This window comes from Antechinus flavipes, chromosome 2 (assembly GCF_016432865.1).
Source record: "Antechinus flavipes isolate AdamAnt ecotype Samford, QLD, Australia chromosome 2, AdamAnt_v2, whole genome shotgun sequence".
Classification (NCBI taxonomy): Eukaryota; Metazoa; Chordata; class Mammalia; order Dasyuromorphia; family Dasyuridae; genus Antechinus; species Antechinus flavipes.
Genome location: NC_067399.1, coordinates 150,085,466 through 150,107,461, shown reverse-complemented (window position 1 = coordinate 150,107,461; position 21,996 = coordinate 150,085,466). Strand labels below are relative to the sequence as shown.

Below are 21,996 nucleotides of genomic sequence, written 5' to 3'. Positions count from 1 at the left end.
AGGAACTTTTTTGTTTGTTTGTCTTTGACTAACTTGGGATCCCTAGCAATAGCATCTTTGGGTCAAAAAGTATGGATATCTAGTCCTACCATAAGTGAAAATCGCTCTTTAGATTGATTGAACCAGTTTACCCCTTCAACATCAGTATATTAGTTTTCTGTCTTTCTAAAACATTTTCACTTGTTCTTTAAACTTTCATTATCTAGGGTTAATATTATTTAGGATAATGTAATTTAAACTTCATTTAATCCATTGTTAATAAGCTCCTTGATGTATAAGTTCAGTAATGTATATTTATTATACATTCTCTCACATAATCACTTCATTTTAAAATGCCTCTAAGTATTGTGAAAGAATTATTCTTCTTAATATTCTAATTCAATGATTTCCAAAGCTAGATGTAATACATGTAGCTTTGCTTACATTCTATTAAGAACATAAATTTGTTTCTAATTTAGCTATTACATGTGTGTAAGTTTAAAAGAGATCTGTTAATGTCACATGAAGTTTTGTCTTATTATTTATAAGTGTTTGTGGAGTTAAATCACTTTTCCCAGTAATTGCTTTTATGCTATGCTGATCAGTCAGCATATACACTTATAGACACAAATATATTTATTGTTAATATTAATATTCATTTATTATCTTATAGTGCCTTAAAGCCTTAAGGCATTTTTCAGTTTGTTTATCGCTCTTAAACAATATCTGTTTTTACAGTTGCCTTGATTGCCATTTCTGCTTTTTTTTTTCTTCAACTGAGGAATACATTCTACTCCAACCCCTCATTTTAACGCTAGATATCTTCAGATTGTTTTTTTTTTAAATAGAACAAATTTTAGTATTTTACTTTCTAATGTATTCTGTTGTGCTTCTCCATTTTGTATGTGAGTTCATACCATTCACATTCATGGTTATGACTATTGGGTTTAATTTTTCCCTCCATTAAATTTTGTTAGAATTTTTTCCTCACATTTTTTTGAAAGAAAGAAAAAAAAAATCAGCACTTGCAGCCTGATTTTAAGTATTTCTTAGAATAATCTGATTTTCCCCATTGAGAAAAAAAAAATCACTTGTCTGCCTTCTCTTCATCTTCTTTTTTCTATTTAAATAATGTGTTAAATTTTATTTAAAAAATTATACATGTACATTCATTTTTTACATATTTCCATGTGATCCATGTTGGAAAGAAATCAGAGCAAAAGGGAAAAACCACAAGAATGGGGAGGAAAAACAAGGGGAAAAAAAGTGCGCCTTCATTCTATAGGGTTCTCTCTCTAAATGCGGATGGCATTTGCATCCAAAGTTTATTGAAATTGCATTGAATCATTGAATTGCTGAGAAGAGCTAAGTCCTTGTAGTTGATCATCACAGTCTTGCTGTTGTTGTGTACAATGTTTTTCTGGTTCTGAGCACTTCATTCAGCATCAGTTCATATAAATCTCTCCTGGCTTTTCTGAAATCAACTTGTTCATCATTTCTTATAGAACAGTAATATTCCATTGGTTTCATATACCACAACTTATTCAGCCATTTCTCAATTGATGAGTATCCACTTATTTTCCAATTCTTTGCCACCAAAAAATAGAGCTGCTATAAATTCTTGTGCACATGGTGGGCCCTTTTCCTTTTATGATCTTTTTGGAATACAGATCCAGTAGTGACACTGCTGGATAGTAATACAGGAATCACTTCCTTCATCTTTTTTCAACTTTTCTTTGTTACATCCAGACAGGGTTATGATTCATGAGGCTCTCTTCTCTGCTCTTCTCCTTCTTATAAGAGTATGATGAATTTTTAGGATAAGTTATTCTTAGATACAATCCATTTTCCACATTATTTCAGCCTTTATTGTTGGTGAGTTGTCCTGGATAATTTTGTTTAGAATTCCTTGAAATGTGTTTTGTGTTTCATCAGCACTTGAAATATTTTCCTTATAATCTTAGAAACTTTGGAGCTTCAAAATAACATTTCTTGGTGAATTAACCTTAGTTTTTCTTCATGGCGGAAGTACTGATACATTTTTTTAATATTCTAAATTTTCCTTCCTCTTTCTAGTATTTGTTAGTGTCTTTTGATTTTATAATTCTACCATCTTAAGATATTTTGTTTCATTTTACTTTTCTAGCAGACTAGTGATTTTTTCCATTTTTCTCTTCAAGTCTTTATTTCTTAAATCAATTTTTTAAAAATTGTAAATTTCTAACCAGTTTTACTTTATTTTAAGAATTATTGTATCATTGACCCTTTGGATTCTTTCTCCATTCCATTTTCAGGGTTTTCACTTATTTATTTAAAATTTTTCCTTTTCTGGTCTAAGTCATCTTGAATTTTTTCATTAAGACTCTCATTTCTCTACTTATCTCTTTCTATAACTTTTGTAGTAGGCTTTCCAACATCTAAAGAGATCTAGGTTCTTGTGCGTTTTGTATTTTCTGGGTTTCTAATTGTGTAATTGCATAATTATCCTCTTTTCATGCAAATTTCTCTTGACATTTTTGTTCCATAATGGGTTTTTTTTTAATATGAAGTAATTTTTAAAATTTATTTTTGCTTTCTCTTTTTCTTGAGATTTGATGGGTTTCTCCCATCTCTCCACACCCTCTTTAGAAGTTTTCTTCCTGGGAACAGGGAGATAACTTTTTTCTTTCTTTTATTAAATTTTTTTAAAAATTTTAGTGCATTTCTAGCTGTTTTGAGATGACAAGGTATATCTGGACTTAGACACAATTTCCCATATGGCTCTAAGTCATATAAATTGTTTATCCATATGTTCTCATTCTCTATATATTCAGATGATTTTTTAAAGCAGTGATAAGTGTAGAATTTTATATGTATCTTCACCAAGCTTTGTTTTCCTTTATAAAGTGTCTTGTTTCAGTTTATTCTTGTTTGTAGATGGCAGTGAGAAACCTGAGCACTAAAGATTAAATTAGTGGCATATTCCACTTTGGGAATTGTACCAATCTGGAAAGATTTTTATTATGTTTTACACAGACTTTTCTCTCTGAAGACATATGAAGAGGCTCATTAGTATGAGGTTATCTAGTAATTAGATGATAAAAGTGTATTATGTCTCATGAAACCACTGTCCTGTACAGTCTCCTTGTACTTCAGTATTTTTGGCAGAGTATCAAAAAAAGACGAATATTAGAAGTTTGTACAGTTTTTTGGATTGTCTATATTTCTTATCAAATACATTATGTACATATTTAACTGTTAGTATTCTTAATATATCATCTTTGTCTAAAGACCTAATTGCATTATTGGAGAAACTGAACCATAGCCATATTCTTATTCTCAGTATAAATGAAAATAAAAAACAAAGATGTTGCAATTAAATGGAAGAATGGCTAGCAGCTAAGATAAATAGCAAAGTTAGTTTTATAGTATGAGCACAATCAACAATAAATCTTTTAATTTATTATTACTTTTGACATCTAACTCTAATGGTTGTGTAAGCTCTGAGGCAAGCAAACTTGTGTAACTCTGATTATATAAGCATTGAAATATCAAAAATAGAAATCAATCAAAAAGCACTTATTCTACACTTTCATTTTGCCAAACACTGTAGTAGAATTTGGAAATACAAAGATAAGAATGGAAATAGTGTTTGTTCTTAAGTAGTTTCTATTATATTGGGAAAATAAAAGTGTACGGATAGATACATATTAGGCAGATCAAAATAGATCAAAGACAGTTTTGGAGGGAAGAATGGAAAGCACTAGCAATTGGGGACAATCAGGAAAGGCCTCATGTAGAAGATACTTTTGCTAACTTGAAAAAACTAGCAACTGAGAGGCAGATGATATGCAAATATACAAAGTTAAGATGGAATACTATTTAAAAGGAATAAGAAAAAATTTAATTTGGCTGGATAAAAGAGTACATGGTGGGATATAATATTATGATAAAGCTGGGAAAAAGGAGGAGGACTAGATTATAAACAACTTCAGATGTTATATTAATAATGAATAAAAAAGTATGCTATATGCCTTAGAATTTATGCTATAGGAAAGTAACCTTGACATCTCTGTGAAGACAGTGGAAAAGGAAAAGACCAATCAGAAAGCTGTTGTAGTACTTTAGCAGAATGATGCTATGCAGAACTAGAATGGTCACTTTGTGAATGGAGGAAAAGGCATGTATTTAAGTATTGTTATGGAGAGTAAAATGTCAAGATATGGTAACCGATTGAAAATAAATTGTTGAGAAAAGATATTGTCATCTTTGGAGTCAAAGATGCACCTGAGTGACTTGAGGATGGTGGTTCCTAAATTATAGGAAAATGTAGAAGACAGTTGTGTTTGGGGGAGGGGGAGAGATGAGTTCTGTTTGAAATCAATTGAGGTTCAGGTATCTATGGGACATGTGGTTTGGAATGTCTAATTGGTTGATATTATAGGACTAGAGAATAGGGCAGAACTTATATATAGGTCTGAGAGTCATCTGCAAGAACATAATATAACCTGTGAAAGTCATGAGGTCATGAAATTAGTGTAAAACCTACCTTTTTGATAACAGCAGTGTCTCTACTGGGTCTGTATCCCAAACAACTCAGAAAAGGAGAAGGACCTACATGTGCAAAAAATGTTTGTAGCAGCTTATTTTTATAGTGACAGGGAATTGGAAATTGAGTGGATGCCCATAAATTGAGGAACAGCTTAATAAGTTGTGGTATATGAATGTAATGGAATATTATTGTTCTCTAAGAAATGATGAGCAGATTGTTTTCAGAAAAGCCTGAAAAGACTTTCATGAACTGATATTGAGTTAAGTGTTCAGAACCAGGAGACCATTATACATATTAACAACAAGGTTATGTGATGATCAACTGTGATAGATTTGCTTCTTTTCAACAAAGCAATGATTCAAGACAATCCCAATAGATTTGGGATGGGAAAATGCCGTCTGCATCCAGAAAGAGAAACCTAGAGACTGAATGTGAATTGAAACATAGTATTTTCACCTTTTTGTTGTTGTTTGTTTTTCCTTGTGTTTTTTTCCCCCTTTTGATCTGATTTTTCTTTTTCCTTCTTTCTTTTCTTTTCTTTTCTTTTCTTTTTTTTTTTTGGCTAAGGCAATTGCCCAGGGTCACACAACCAGGAAATGTTAAGTGTCTGAGACCAGATTTGAACTCAGGTCCTCCTGATGCTCTATCTATTGTGTCACCTAGCTGCCCCATGATCTGATTTTTCTTGGACAACATGACAAATGTGGAAATATATTTAAAGAATTGAACAGAGTTAATCTATATCAGATCGCTTACTGGCTTGGGGAGGGGGAGGAGATAAGAGAGGAAGAAGAAAAATTTGGAAGACAAAGTTTACAAAAATGAATGCTGAAAATTATATATTATTTAGAAAAAATAAAATACTATCATATTATGCAAAAAGCATATCTGGTATTTAAGAAATCATTGGTAACTTTCAAGAGAAACATTGTAGTTGAGTAAAGAAGTCTAAAGTCAAAAGACTTTAAAGTCTTTTGAGTCAAAAGAGGGTGTTAAGAGAGACAAGGAATACATACCATTTCATGTTTAGGACTTTGGATTTTAAAGAGAGAAGAGCTATTGAATGATAAACTGGCTCTTTCAGTAAGCCAGGTATTCTAGAAGGCTGAGGACTAACACAAAGGTACATAGAGTAAGAGATAGAAAAGCATGTAAGAACAATAAGAAGACTAATTTGGCTGGACAGTAGAATGTGTGCAGGGGAGTAGACTAGAATAATACAATCAAAAGTAGGATAGTACTATTCTGTTTTTTAGAGGACCTTGAATTCTACATAGAGGAGTTTGATCCAGACAACTAAGTTTCAGTTAAAGCAAGAATTTGGAAAGCCTGTTTATCTACTCCCCAATTACAAAATGTGTGTTTAGACAAGGAAATGAGGTTGATAAGTCTTGGTAGACTAAAGGTTTGCATAGAATCTCTCCTTGATATTCTGTTCCCTTCAAAAGTGTTAAGATGAAACATTAGTTACAGAAACGGACTCTAGATGGCTGAATGAAGTCTTATTATTATTTCTCTCATTTTGGGCTTGTAGAAAAATGAAAATTTTAGAGACTATACAGTTTTTCTAACCCCATACCTGTATTTTCTGTTAATAGGTATCATCTCCAGGCTCTTCGACACTTGTATGTACTAGCAGCAGAACCAAGACTTCTTGTTCCTGTTGATGTAGATACAAATACACCTTGCTATGCATTATTAGAGGTTACGTACAAGGTAATTTTTTTCTCCCAGGTGTCCCTCTCCTTCCTCATCACATACATAACTTATTTAGTGTCTTAGTTTATTTCACCATTTTCCCCACTGTCATTCTTTGTTATGATGCTTCTGTGTTAATCTTTTTTTAAAAATTAAATAACACCAATTATCCAAGTAGTATGAAATAGTAGAAAGAGTGACTCCAAGTGAAGGACTTCGGTTAGAATCACAGCTTTAGTTTTTTACTTCCCTGAGCCTTAGTTTTCTCTTCTGTAAATTGGGGGAGTTGGACTAGATAAGATAGGATTAGAGACCTAAAGTTTCAATTACCTCTGAATGTTAGAATTAGAGGTTGATGGCTCCTATAGTCTATTGCACAGTTAAGATTTTAGTTATGAATAAGACTCTGCTACTTTACTCTAGTCAAATTGTGTTTGATACTTTTTTGTATTTCTATAAAAAAGTGTTGTCTGAGGTCTAGATGTTCTGTCAGTCTTTTTCACCTATTTTTTTCTTGATTGAAAAATGTTGGGGGGAAAAAAAGTGTTGTATTGTTTTACATGTGCCCTCCTAAACTGTTCAGCATGATGCAGAGTACAAGGTAGCTTGGGAATCTTATTCAGGGAATTAGCAATTTAAGATACACAAATATATTACAAATCAGCATATGCTTTTTCATATTATGTACCTCTAAATTAGAGAACAATGTTGATTTTGGCTTTTGGTGGTTAATGAGACATTTAATAAAAGAATCAATGGGAAATTGAGTCTTTTTTACATTCTGGCTTCCATCAAGCACACTGTACTGAGCTCTTCTTCCTTTGATGATACAAAGGGTACTCAGTGGTATGAAGAAACAACAGAAGAGCTAATGGCACCTACACTGCTTCCTGAGCTTCACCTTTTAAAACAGGTAAGTTGGGATAAGATATGGTACTTCCATTTGTGAATACATACATATATAATGAATTAGTTTAATCAGAATAACACTAAATATGTGAAAAATTGTTTCCTTTTCCCCCTCCCTCCTGCATTATGGAAAATGTCACCTAATTATAACAATTTCAGGTTTTAAAATGCTAAACAGGTCGTGTAGTGAGGTTATTTACTTTCATAGAAATTTTGAATATTAATCAGTACATTTTGATTAAGCATCTACTCTTTGGCTACCACTGTGCTAAGCACTTGGGGATACAAAAGAGGCTAATGTCCTTGTGAAGCTTGCAATCTAATTGGGGCAAACAAATATATATATATATGAAGTGAGCTTGTATACATGATTAATAGAAAATAATGAAAAGCTCCTGAATTAAAAGAGGTTAGGAAAGGCTTCCTCTAAAGGACAGTAGTATTTTAATTGGGATTTAAAGAAAGTCAGGGAGATCAGTAGTGAGAGTGGAGGAAGGAGAGTGTTTCTGTGCATGGGGGACAACCAGAGAAAATGCTCAGAGCAAGAGTGATGCAGTGTCTTGTTTGCATAACAGCAAAGAGGCCGTTGTTACTAGGTTAAAGAATATGTGTTGAACAATAAGAGATGAGGAAACTGGAAAGGTTGGAGGAAGCTAAGTTATGAAGAGCTTTGAATGCCAAATAGAGCATTTTGTTTTTGATCCTGGGAGCAATAAGAAGTCATTGGAATCTGTTGAGTTGGGGTCATATGATCTGACCTAGGTTTTAGGAAAATCACTTTAGTAACTGAATGGAGAATGGATTGAAGTAGAGAGAAATTTGAGATAGGTAGCCTAAATGTAGGCAAAAGGAATTCATCTGGTTATATTCCATAGCACTTAGAAATAAAGCCACTTAGCTAGTCTAGAAGTGCATTCCAGTTTTTATTAATATCATTTCTTTCAAATAATTTAAATCTTTCTTGCTCTAATAAGCATATCAATATTTATATATTTATCTTGACAGATTAAAGTGAAAGGCCCACGATATTGGGAATTGCTTATAGATTTAAGTAAAGGAATTCATCACTTGAAGTAAGTACATTGAAATCTGTGTTGTACCCTTTTGTAGAGCATAGGAGATGTTCAAATAGAAAGATTGTTTTTATTTAAACAATAATTAGAATATTATTTTATAACTAATTTTACAACTAATAATAACTAGAATATTAATTAGGCTATTTGTTATGTCATAAACTTAACAATGAAATATTTTATAGGCTTGTCCTATTTTATGAATAAAATAAAAGAATATAATGACCTGCAAGAGTTTTTTCAGAACTAATGCTGTAGTTATATGATAATTGAATTCAATAAACAGTGAGTAGTACATGTTATATTCATAATATTGTACTAGGCTCTGAGAGAAAGAAATGAAACAAGTCGTTGTCTTCAAGGAGCTTATATTCTACTGCCATTTATATAGTGTTTTTACTACCTGCAGATATACATATATGCATATACATATATTTATTCAATGCTTTACAAATGAGCTTTATTCTTACAAAAATCTGTGAGATAAATATAACAGACATTATTGGCCCCATTTCTAACTGAGGAGTTAAATGACTTTCCTGTGGTCATATAACTGTTAGCGGCATCAGAATAAGTCAGGTCAAGCTGTCATACATGAATTAATCATCTGCTATATGCCAGGCACTGTGTTGAGCATTGGAAATACAAAGGAAGGCAACAAATAGTTCCTTCTCTCAAGGATCTCTTACTGTCTAATGGAGGAGATGCTGTACAGCTAATTGTGTACAAACAAGATGGATAAGATGAATCAGAGAGCATCAAAAGAGAGAAGATACTAAGATTAAGGACAAATAGTCACAATGCTCCGTCCTCCTCCAAAGTCCAGACAAACAAGTAACAGAAATGAGAGGCAGCAAAGTATTCTGAGCAAATAGCCTTGTTTTCTTCCAGGAACTAACCCTGGACTCTGGAAACATAGGAGCATTCTACTGCAGATCACCACACTTTGTAACTACCAAGAATTACCAGTAACAGTGTATCCTGAATTCAATCTTGTTTTCTTCCAGATCAATTCTTTCCAAAGATGGGGTTTTATATGTGAAACTCAGGGCTGGACAGCTCTCCTACAAAGAAGATCCAATGGGCTGGCAAAGTTTGTTGGCACAAACAGTCACTCATAGAAATTCTGAAGCCAGAGCTTTTAAGGTAATGTTGATAAACATAAAAGGAATAAAGAATAGGAGAAAAAGAACAGTTACAACGCTAGTTTCTATTGGTCTTTAAATGTTTTTTCTTGGTGACTCTTTGTAGTGAAAGACTGATTTGTCTAATAGTGACTGGTGTTTGGGGTCACTCATGGTATTATGTGTAAACCTATCAGCCTTCTTATTCATGTTTATCTTCTAACAGCAGAAAAAGTGGCATATTATATGTTTAATAACATTACTTTTTAGGAATTTAGTTTATCCCATTAGTTAATCCCAGTACTGGTCAAGATTTGTCTTTTGTCAGGTATTGTCACACTCAAAAATTTTCTTTTTTCTAATACATTTATATACTTGATGTTAATATAAAAATTTTAGAAGTTTTAAAAATTAGTAAACATGCCATAAAGCAACCAAATTCAAATCTTTAACCTTTAAGTTCCTTGAATTTGATATTATTGTTGTGGATAGTCTCTGAAATCCTTTCTAACTCTGTCTCAGGTATTTTGAAAAGAGCATAGAATATACTGAAAACTTCTGTTTTATGACTTTTTAATTATTCTTTCTTCCTTCTTTCAATATGATTTTTGGTTTTTTTTAATAATCAAATTTTTTTTGAGCCTTAGATTAATTTTAATCAGACATTCATTGAGAATATGGAGTATGGTCTCTTTGAGAGAATTAGGAGAAGTTTTTTATGGTTAGTGTTTAACAGATATACAGCCTAATTTCTTACTTGCTTATCCAGATGTCATATATACTCTTTTAGCAGGAATTTGAATAAGCTCCATTAAATTTTCTTTTTGAGCCTAATAGGAGTTTTAGTGAATTATAATTCAAAGGAAAAAGGTCTGTTATATATAACTATATACTTAAGTTGGAGCAATGAATAACTCCTGAGGCTTATTTATATTCTCTTTTCTTTTAGCCAGAAGCTATTTCAGCTTTCACCTCTGATCCAGCACTTTTGTCATTTGCTGAATATTTCTGCAAACCAACTGTGAACTTGGGCCAGGTATTTTATTAAAGTATCATTGCTCATTTTTTGTTGTTGTTGTTGTTTTTCCTGTTAGTTTATGGACAATAAAAAAGCATTTTTTAACCTTTAAAAATTGATAGCAGCAGAATGAAACATTTCTCTGTGAAACAAAGGGGAAAAAAAAGAAAAGGAAAAAACTGTCCATAGTCTTAAAGCTTCAGTAATTGAATTTAAGGATATAAGAAATGCGTTGAGAATTAAATAAGAAATCTATTTATAGCCTCATGTTTTGATAGTGGCATTAAAGAATGATTACTAAAAGGTACTTTATCATCCATCATGATAGATTTGTTAGGGACATGCTCTCAAAAACCTCATTTCCTTTAATAACTTATAGTATACATCTTTCTGGATTTAACTAAGACATTTTTGAACTTATATTTTTATTTTCACTTGCTTGTATCTCTTGAGATAATATGTTCCATTGATTTACTGTCCATCCTACAAAATTCAACTTGTGTTACTGGTCATAATACTGTTGCTTATATAATATACAATACTACCAACTACATAAAGTTCATTTCATTATGAAGTTTTTGAAGTCTATGCCAATGGGAATATAGCTCTGGCAGGTTGTACTATGTTGAAAAAAGCTTTAAGTACAGCCTCTGCAACTACCTGCTTTCTAAGAACCAATTTAGTTTATTATAGAGAAGCCCATCCACTAATAGGCTGGCTACTTTGGTGATAAATTCTTTGCCCATAGAAGTTCAAGAAGCAAAAAAAATATTTTAAAAGCCCTCAGTGCTGTGCAGCCTTCTCTTTCTGTGATGATGGTATAGAAGAATAATGAATAAGATTGCAGAGTGCTACATTAACTTATATATTGGTGTTCAAATATTAAATCCTTGTCCAGTGACTGAAGATTGGATTTAATTCCTTCTCCTGGAAGAATTGAATTATATCAGCCTCATCATTTCACTATAAAACTATCTAGTAGGCAGATATAAGTTGCTCATGGTTTTATTTGGAAAAGCAAATAAAGAAGTTGATAGTTGGTTTCATCATCTATCCATAGGCAGTAAGAAATGCCATTTCATGAGATGCTGTCTTCTCATAATGTAAGGTTCATGATAAATATTTTCAAAAAGAGACCATCAGGAAAATATTTATAACTTATATATATACACACACACACATATATACATATATATAGCTATTTCAAAGAATAAAAAGGTAGAAAAATTTTATTGAAGAACTTAATAAGGTCTTCAAAATTGAATTCATATATATTTTGATAGTCAGTAACTTCAATTCAAAGTTAGATATGTGAGGAGAGCAGAAAGTACATTGGAAAAGTTTGAGTAGTCACAACTTATATAATATTCTCATACTTAGATTTCACATATATCCTTTCCCAGAAAAGAATCAGAAGAAAATGGAAATCCTGAGACTCAAATTATAAATCAAAAATTAAATTGATCATTTATTGTTCTTTTTATAATGCATCCTATACATATTTTTGATCTTAGTAAAATACCATTTTCATCCTGTTGCTTATTCTAGGGCTTATTATTTTTAGATTAAATTCCAAATTCCTTAGCTTAACAGAGACAAACTAATTTTTCAATCTTTGTATCTTCTACTATTCAATATAATCCCTCCAATGTAACCAATGTACTCTCTTCCTATTCCTCTCCCCATGTACTACTCCAAGCAATTTTCCTTTGACTATTTCTTCTTTTAGACTTTCACTCATGCTATATTCCTATATCCCCACCTTTCCTTTCATTTTTCAGTGACTTCTCCTCTGTTACGTCTTAAGTCTTTTCTTACTAATCCTTTCAGATTTCATTTCCTTCTTGATATCTTTTTCATCCTTTGTTGATATTTCTTATTTCTGAATTTCTATAATACTTCTTTTTAATGCCATTCATTTTTGTAGCTTAATACAGTTAGCTGGTGCTTCAGTATAGTATAGAGGTGACTCCAGATCCTTAAGTGTTGTGTCAACAGAATACACACTCTACAAGATGTTTAGAAAAGCTTACTATCTGTAATCTGAGGTTTAGCCTACATTTGGAAGGTCTCATCACCAAATTAGCCACAAATTGATGGTATATTTGTTGTTTTTTGGCCACAAGAGCTCTCAGAAAGAATTTATAATCTGTTTTGGGAACAAAATATATCTCTGAACTCTGAGATCTTTGAAATACTAGATTAATCCAAATTATATTTTATTGTTATTTATGTTTCAGATGTTTCTTTCAGTCAAGTAGACTGTAAGATACATATTTAAGAAATAAGGTTGCCATGTTTTTTTAAAAATATAATCCACTTGCATTATATATAATGTTGTATCACAATGTTACCATAATACATAATACTATCCCTTATGGTATTTAGTATAGTACTATGTAGAGGATATACTTAATAAATATCTATTCAATTAAGAATATGTGTATTCTGTACATACTGTTTGCAATTTTTTATCTTTCAGAAACAGGAAATTCTTGATCTCTTTTCTTCAATACTTTATGAATGTGTCACTCAGGAGAATCCAGAAATGCTGCCTGCATATATAGCAATAGATCAGGTACTTGATAAATGGAGAGTGGGTTTGGGGAAAAATGTTTTGGTGTGATTTTGTGCCTTTTTTCCAGTAAAGTTTGTTAACTTTATTGGTTTCTTTATTCTTTTCAGAAATAAGAATCTTTTAAATATGGTCAGTGTCATCAAATATTCACAGAACATTTAAAAGAGTCATCCCTACATATTAATAATGGCAATGATAATAGTTAATGGTTTGCTTTAGATAATTTTGTGAAGTAGGCAAAGTATGCCTTCTGTGTTTCCAGTCTCTCTTTTTTATTTCCCTTCTATTCTATTTCCCTTCTATTCTTCCTTTGGGGAATCTATTTTCTTCCCCTCAGATATCTGGTTGCTTCATATTTCCCTCAGTCCAAGCTTTCCAGACAAATCAGATAAGCTCACTCATAAAAAGGTAAAAATGACTGATAAAAAGACTTAAATTGTTTTCCTATTCAAATAATTTGCATTTTAACAGGAAATAAAGCAAACCAGTAAACTAATCTTTAATGATGAAATCTCTGCCATCAAAAAAAGTACATATTGAAAGGTATTTGTAAACAAAGCAATCTTTTTGATAAGACTTATCTTTTCAAAACTAAATTTTTATTCATATCTTTTATTTTTGTGTCACTTCTATTATTAGGTACTATCTACTAGAAAACCATCTTTTATGAAAAAGAATAGAAAAGGAATAATAATATTAATAACTGGTATTTATATGGCACTTCAAGGTTTGCAAAATACTTTACATATGTTAACTCATTTGGTCCTCACGATAAGCCTATAAAATATGGAAGCTGTTAACATCCTCATTTTATAGATGAGGAAACTGAGGCAGATCATGATTAAGGGACCTTAAAATCTCAGGTTGGGTTTTGTATCAGAGCTTCTAGATTTGGGTATGATGCTACCTAACTGTCTCTGAGTAAAAGTCTAATGTTGTATGCAGTGTTTCACAGTGATCTTTCAATACCCTTCCCCTTTTCAAAGAAGTAGAGGAAGGTACAATCCCCATTTTAAGAATAATGACATTTGTCTCATACCTACTATGTTTCAGGCACTGTGCTAAGCATTCTACAAATATTTGATTTGGCTCTGTTTTACTGATGAAGAAACTGAGGCAGACCCAGATTAAATAACTTGCTCAAGTCACAAAACTCTTAAGTATCTAAGGAAGGATTTTAATCAGGTTTTCCTGACTTCAGGCCTGGCCCTCTCTTCACATCATCTCTCTACTTCTAAATATATGGAGAGGACTCTCAAGATGATTCACCGATGCTACTTTCTCTTCCTCACTCTTTAGCCTGGTATTAAGGCTTAAACCTGTCTCCAATCTACTTTTACAAATATCTCATATTGTTTCCCTTTCCTTTTATTTTCCCTATCAAACTGAAATACTAGGTGTTCATAGAATTCACCATTAATTTCCTGTCTTCTCTCATATCTTTACACAAACTATCCTAGACACCTAGAATACATATTCTCCCCATCTCTGCCTTAATTAATAGTGCAGAAGCTACCCTTTCTTAGAAATCTCGTCTCTGCCCTCCTACTAGTATTCTCTTCCTCAAATTATTTTGTATTTATTTATCCATGTAAATATATTAGGACTTTTTAAGAGTAGGGCTTTCCCCCAGCCTTTCATAGAGTGAGAAATCTTGGGATTGAATTGCCCAGGTTTTGTTTAGCTTTTCCTTCCACCCCTTTGCCCATCTCTTATCCCTCCAGATTTGTTTATCCCTATTTTGAGAGGTTAAAACTCAGCAAATATTTAGAAGGGGTATACTAGATATTACAACACATTCTGAGTCCTGGAGATACAAAATCAGGAAAATAAACTTCCTCAAAGAATGGACGTTCTGAACGTCTAAAGATCTGAAAGCCATAGGATAATTGGGCTAGAAATGAAGTATATTGTTTTTTACTTTATCATGGCTTTACTGGCCTTTGTTGTTTTTCAAAGGTGATTGGTTTCAACTTGTTGGAGGCTCTTCTTGGCACACATCCACCAAGACAGACAAATGGACAAAATGTCAGTAATAGCACAGTAATTGACACATAGTACGCATTTAATGTTTATTGACGGACTAATAATTACATCTATAGGGTAAAAGCCACCCAAAATGGGGAGAAAAATGATTCACTTGGCAATGAAGTATTACTTAATGCATCTAAGTTATTAAATTGTCATAGGAACCTTATATATCTATGTATACAAGAACTTCACTTATTCATAAAAATTGGGTATCCTGCTCTAGATTAAATATCACTTTTTGTATTTTGTTTTTTCTTTTCAAGGCTGTCAGAAGATTAGAAAGAAGGGAAATGTCTGAGACTTTTGAACTTTGGCAAATAAAGTTGGTATTAGAATTCTTTAGCTCCAGAAGCCACCAGGAGAGAATGCAGAAGATCCCTAGTCGAGGACTTTTTATGAACTCTGAATTCCTTCCTGTGATGAAATGCACTATTGATAATGCTTTGGATCAATGGTTACAAGGTAAGTGAAACATAAGATAACACTGATTTTTGATATACAGTGTGTTTTTAAAATTTCTTGGATGAGGGAAGAATTGTCTGAATAGAAGCCAGATCACCTATCTAGAAATTAAAATTTCTGTTTGAGGGATCTGAATACCTATTTTAACCACAGCTTCTAAAAAATGTACTCAAACAAGTCTGAAACAATGTTTTTTGAATTTGAAGCTTTAGTACATACTCTAAATAGGTAAATGTCACACATCTAAATTTTGTTTTCATCTTCCAGAATTTGTACATAAAATATATTTACTATGTATATGGACATTAGGGAATATATTTTCTAATTATTTCCTGTGTGCTCACTTTGTCTTAGCTGTTATATTATAAGTAATTTGAGAATGGGCATAATTTTCTTCTTCTAAAAAAAAATTTAGTGTTGCATGTAGAGTATGTATTTAATAAATGTTATTGATAAATGAATTTGTATTTCTTCAGCTCCATAAGTAAATTTTAAAGATTAAAGTAATTAATTTAGGAACTTTAATCGTGTACTTAATATTGATAGCTTGTCGATGGAAATGAAGATTTGATTCACAGAGGATTATTGTTTTATTATATAGGAAAGGTTATTTCTTTTATAAGTAAAAATGTAAAGTGAGAATTTCTTGAAAAGTTTCTCATAGAGCCTTAATTGATCAAAGATGGACAGAAGCAGCTACACCCAGAGAAAGAACACTGGAAATGAATATAAACTGCTTGCATTTATGTTTTTCCTCCCGGGTTATTTATACCTTCTGAATCCAATTCTCCCTGTGCAACAAGAAAACTTTGGTTCTGCACACATATATTGTATCTAGGATATACTGCAACCCATTCAACATGTAAAGGACTCTTGCCATCTCAGGGAAGGTGGGGAGGGAGGGAGGGGTAAAATCGGAACAGAAATGAATGCAAGGGATAATGCTGTAAAAATTACCCTGGCATGCGTTCTATCAATAAAAAATTATTAAAAAAAAAAAAGTTTCTCATATAAAAGGTACATATTTTAAAAGGTGCATATTTTCATTTAAAATCTTCATTGCCTTGTTTTTAGAAGCATAGATGCATGCATATATATATATATATACATATATATATGATCTCAGCCACCCAGGGTGAGCTAATGCTAGGTTTTAATCAAAACAGCAGACACACTACTACAGTTTTTCAAGTGAATATAAAATAGTAATTGTTGAAACCATGGTTTCATCTGGCAGAAACACCAAGAGACAACAACTGGGTGGTACAGTGGATAGAGCACTGGGCGCAGAGTCAGGAAGAGCTGAGCTGAAATTTGGCCTCAAACACTTACTAGCTTTGTGAACCCAGCTTATTTCATCCCTACTTACCTTTTCTCATTTGTAAAATATGGACATACTGAAGAAGGAAATGTCAGACTACTCCAAAATGTCTGCCAAGAAAACTCCAAATGGAGTTGTGATTGAATAACAATAAACCTCTCTAAAAACTAAGCCATAAAGGAAATTGTATGTGAAGCCCATGTCAAAAGCTACAATTGTAATTTCATATTTGCCATAGTTGTCTTTGTGTCTATTATCTACTGTAAATCTGACATTTTTTCTCAGACTTAAAGAAGTTACATTTCACTAAAAAATAATTTGTATAAGTTTCTAATTTTAAAATCTGACCATCTAGTAACTTGAATTAGAAAATGAAACCTTTAACCTTATTAACATTTTCTTTACTTTCATGTAATTTAATACTATTTTAGTTTTTTTTTTTTTGTTATATTTATTCATTATTTATCTTCCCAACTAGATTTTAAATTTCTTAAGTGGAAGGATCACTCATACCTCTGTATTTCCATCAAGCATGATATAATGCTGAACAGATGCTAGGTATTCAGTAAATGTTTCATTGATTAATTTACTAATAGAACTAAGAAGCAATAAAATTTTTGTCTCAGAGATAAGGGTCAGGAACCTTAAAAATTGTTGCAGTGATTTGCATATGGTAGTCATTGAATTACTTGTATCTCAAGTTGAACTGAATTGACTTGTAAGACACCTCCCATTTCTTACTGCTAACTTTGTGAACAGATACACAAAACTACCTAAAGTCCTCTTTCATACTTAAAAGTACATAATAATGATATAATGATGAAATGTGCTTTAAGATTTATAAAACACTTTTTCTTACAAATACCCTATGAGACAAATACCCCGTTAGAGAAAAGAAAAAGTCCAGTAACACAGCTTATATTTTAAGGTGGGATTCAAACCCAAGTCTCCCAGACTCTAAATCTAGGACTTTTGTATCTATATCATGGAATCAAACTAGAGATTATAGAGAATTATTGTGTAAAATACATTTGCTTTTTATTTTAGCCTTGTAAGTTTTGAAAATACTGAACTTAAACATCTAATAAAATAAGCATTTCTGTATATAAAGTAGAACAGGAAAAAAATACTGTGACAAGAAACTGCAAATCTCTGTCCTTTCTCCTAAGTAAATACTTTGACTTTACAAGAAATTCAAATGAGATACAAGTAAATATTTGGTAGTTCTTCTGAAAAGATAAGTAAAATAGGGAAAATATATGTAGTGTCCTTAGCAGTAAAAATTTTGACAAAGGATTAAAATCATATAAATTATTCAGTTCTTATTCAAGTAACTTGGATTTTTAAAGCCTTCTCATCTTGAGAATTTTTGTAATGAATTAAATGAATTTTATTATTGTAGATAATAGAGAGCAGGGAGAGATGTCTAAATTATTAAGTGTCAGAATAAGGATCCAAAAAGGTGTCTTTCAGTTCTAAAGTTGTCTTGATTTAATGATAATATACATGTATTAATATGCATTTATGTATATAAAACTAATGTCTTAGAATATTTGAAAGATTGTCACAAGATCTTTTACTCTGGAGGGCAATCACAGGCTATTGGTATTGAAAGACCCCTCAGAAGCCATTCAAGTCTAACCTGGGTGCCAATGAGAATCTCATAGCCAACAAGGGGTCGTCTGACTTTTCCTTAAAGACTTCCAGTTAGAGAAAACCCTTTGTTTTACTGAGCCAACCCACTCCTTTTTTGGATACTTCCAATGACATTAAACCAAATTATGCTTCTTTGAAACTTTTTATTGTTTTTAGTTCTACATTCTTCTGACAAGCAGAAAAGGATATCTATATGATAGCCCTTGAAATATTTGACACCATCTTCTTGTATCCTTTTCTCATATAGGCTAAAGATCCTATTTCTTTAATTAAGCCTCTTATGCTATATCCTCAAACCTCACCATCCCGATTTTCCTCCTGTAGACATCTTATCTTAATCAGTAACTTCTTAAAACATGACACACTCAATCAAATGAATTTAAGATATCTAACAAGAACAAATCATATAATAGGGCTATCACATCATTATTTTTGGATGTTCTGGTGTTCTTATTGCAGCCTAAATCATTTTAGCTTTTTTGGCTTTCATATCACAGTATTCTCCATTTCATTGCTTTTAAAAAAATATGCTGGGACAGCTAGGTGGCACAGTGTATAGAGCACCAGCCCTGAAGTCAGGAGGACCTGAGTTCAAATGTGACCTCAAACACTTAATACTTCCTAGCTGTGTGACCCTGGGCAAGCCACTTAACCCCAGTTGCCTCAGGTGGAAAAAGTTATGCTAAATCTTACATATTATTTTCAGAGCTATCCCACTTGTCTGAACTTCTCTCTGTTTTTTTCTGTGTATTTAAAAGGTTTCTCCCTCATCCCCTCCAAGAGTGACCCACTTTGACCAGAGGCATGCTGTTTTAATCTCACCTCATACCAATTCAATAGAATGAAAGAAAGGATGAGAAAGAACCTTGTAATAAATGATCATAGTTAAGCAAAGTGAATCCATACAGTGGTCATATCCAAAAATGTTTGTCTCTCTTTTTGCACCTTGAGTCCATTGCCATTATAAGAAGGTGGTAATCATCTGGATATATGTGGTTGGTCAGTGAGTTGATTAGAGTTCTTATGTCTTTCAAAGTTATTTTTCCTTGTAGTGTTGCTTTTCTTATATAAATTACTCTGGGTCTGTTCATTTTGTGTCAATGCCAGTTCATGCTAGCCATAATTCTCTAAAATAGTTATCTTTTAGTATTTCTTAAGGCATAACACTATTCCGTTACATTTATATAACCACAGTTTGTTAAGCTGATCAAGAATTATCTAAGAGCCAGTCCAAGGCATTCCCTTAGATTTTACTTCTTTACTTTTTCCTCTTTTAATTTTCCCTTCAAAGTCAGTAAATTTGTTTTACTTGCAAAACTTCCCTTCCTGACATTCCTTTTATTTCCCCCTTAATTTTCTCTTTCTCCCATCCTTATTTATTTCCCTATATTAAGTTTGGTGTTTTTTCATACCAAATCATTTTGCATGTTCTATCCTTTATCTTTTTCATATAAGAGTACGGTTCTTCTGAATGTGGATCATAACATAACATTCTCTTTTTGTTGTTGTTTGCTTGTATTTTGTTTTTTTTACTCATTTACTTTCCTTTTTTTGATCTGATTTCTCTTGTGCAGCAAGAGAATTGTATAAATACGTTTATACATACTGGATTTAACACATATTTTAACATGTTTAACATATATTGAATTGTTGCCATCTTGGGGAGGGGTGGGGAGCAGGAGAAGAAAATCTGAAACACAACGCTATGCAAGGGTAAATGTCAAATTATCTGTGCATATGTTTTGGAAATAAAAAGCTTTCTTTTAAAAAAAAGTAAGGTTCTTCTGATTCTCACTCTCCCCCTTTCTCCATGTTTTTATATTCTTTTCCCACATGCTACTTATGAAAAGCATCAAGTTCTTTCCTCCTTTCTATACTTGTAACCATTAACCATCTCTTTTCTCTCTTCGGACATTCAGAATAGAAAGTCTGCTCCAAGATCCTCTATTTAGCTTCCACAATACTCTTTGAAGACATTAGCATTTTGAAGTGACACTTACTGCTTCTATGAATGCTGGTCCTAGATCATCTTATACCTATTTCCACATGCTCAAATAAGTGTACTTTTCTAAGTTTCTCTTGACTGCTATGTTTACATTTCAGAGTTCCTAGTCATCTCTGGACTTTTTTATCAAAAAAGCTTTGAAAGCCCTCTATTGCATGGAAAATCCATTTTTCCTGCTGTAGGATTTTTTTAATAGTTTTTTTTTTTTTTTTAATTTACAAGATGTATGCATGGGTCATTTTTCAGCATTGACCCTTGGAAAACCTTTTGTTCCAACTTTTCCCCTTCTTCTCCCCTCCCCTCCCCCAGATGGCAGGTAGATTAATATATGTTAAATATGTTAAAGTATATGTTAAATAAAATATATGTGTACATATCTATACAGTTATTTTGCTGCACGAGAAATTGAAATAATGTAAAATTAATCTGTGAAGGAAATAAAAATTCAAGCGGACAAAAACATCTCATAAAAAATGCTCTGTAGTGGTTCACATTCATTTCCCAGAGTTCTTTCACTGGGGGTGTAGTTGGTTCTATTCATTATTGAACAAATGGAACTGATTTAGTTCATCTTATTATTGAAGAGAGCCACGTCCATCAAATTGATCACCATAAAGTATTGTTGTTGAAGTATATAATGAAGTGTCCTGCTCATTTCACTCAGCATCAGTTCATGTAAGTCTCTCTGAGCCTTTCTAAAATCATCCTGCTGATCATTTCTTACAGAACAATAATATTCCATAACATTCATATACCACCGTTTATTCAACCATTCTCCAATTGATGGGCATCCACTCAATTTCCAGTTTCCAGCCCACCACAAAGAAAGCTGCCACAAACATTTTCTGGTGTAGGATTAAACTTACCTTTGCAGAATCACCTATTCCTGCTTATAAGCATAATAGTAGTCCATTGCAATCATTTTTTGCCTTTAGAAATATAGTATTCCAAAATTTCATCTCATTGTAGTAAAAACGAATTCACCTAGGGAACCTTTTTTCTGCCAAAGATCAATTGGATATTTTTAACATCATTCAAGGGCCACATAAAATTATCAACTTACAAAACTCAAGAAGTAGGAGGTTGTTATATTTAACTTTCAGCTCATTCACCCTCTGGTGGCCTTAGCAAGTGATTTCATGGGCCATATAAGATTGCGGACTAGATATTCTCCATCCCTATTATAGATGCTTGCAGTATTTTTCCTTGACATGGAGACTAGATATTGGCCATGTCATCTCTTGAACTTTCCCTTTGGGAGTTTTTTTTTTTAGTTTTATTATTGTTCTTTGGTTCTCTGCTATATACCTTACTTTATTCATCCTCCCTGCCCCCCTTTTTATCCCCACCTCCACCATTGAACAACCATATTTTCTCATTCAGAATTATAGATAATTTTGCTGGATATAATATTTTTGGCTACAGGCCTAGTTCTTTTGATTTTTTGGTAGATATGATTCCAGGAACTGCAGTCTTTTATTGTGGCTGCTGCTAAGTCTTGTACAATTAGCATATTGAATTTTTTTTCTTGTTTCTTGCAAAAAAAAAAAAAACAAAAAACCTTTTCTCTTTGATCTAGGGGTTTTCCAAATTTGGCAATTATATTCCTGT

The 21,996-nt window shown here is 32.3% G+C and overlaps 1 protein-coding gene across 1 annotated transcript in view; it reads left to right on the top strand.

The window, feature by feature from the left end:
- The window catches only part of ANAPC1 (anaphase promoting complex subunit 1), a 141,768-nt gene that overhangs the window by 109,937 nt on the left and 9,835 nt on the right, over positions 1–21,996 (top strand). The window contains exons 40-46 of the mRNA XM_051975808.1: positions 6,109–6,226; positions 7,044–7,121; positions 8,123–8,190; positions 9,198–9,336; positions 10,264–10,350; positions 12,815–12,910; positions 15,205–15,403. Coding sequence (XP_051831768.1) covers positions 6,109–6,226; positions 7,044–7,121; positions 8,123–8,190; positions 9,198–9,336; positions 10,264–10,350; positions 12,815–12,910; positions 15,205–15,403 — 785 coding nt within the window. The remainder of the gene's footprint in view (positions 1–6,108; positions 6,227–7,043; positions 7,122–8,122; positions 8,191–9,197; positions 9,337–10,263; positions 10,351–12,814; positions 12,911–15,204; positions 15,404–21,996) is intronic.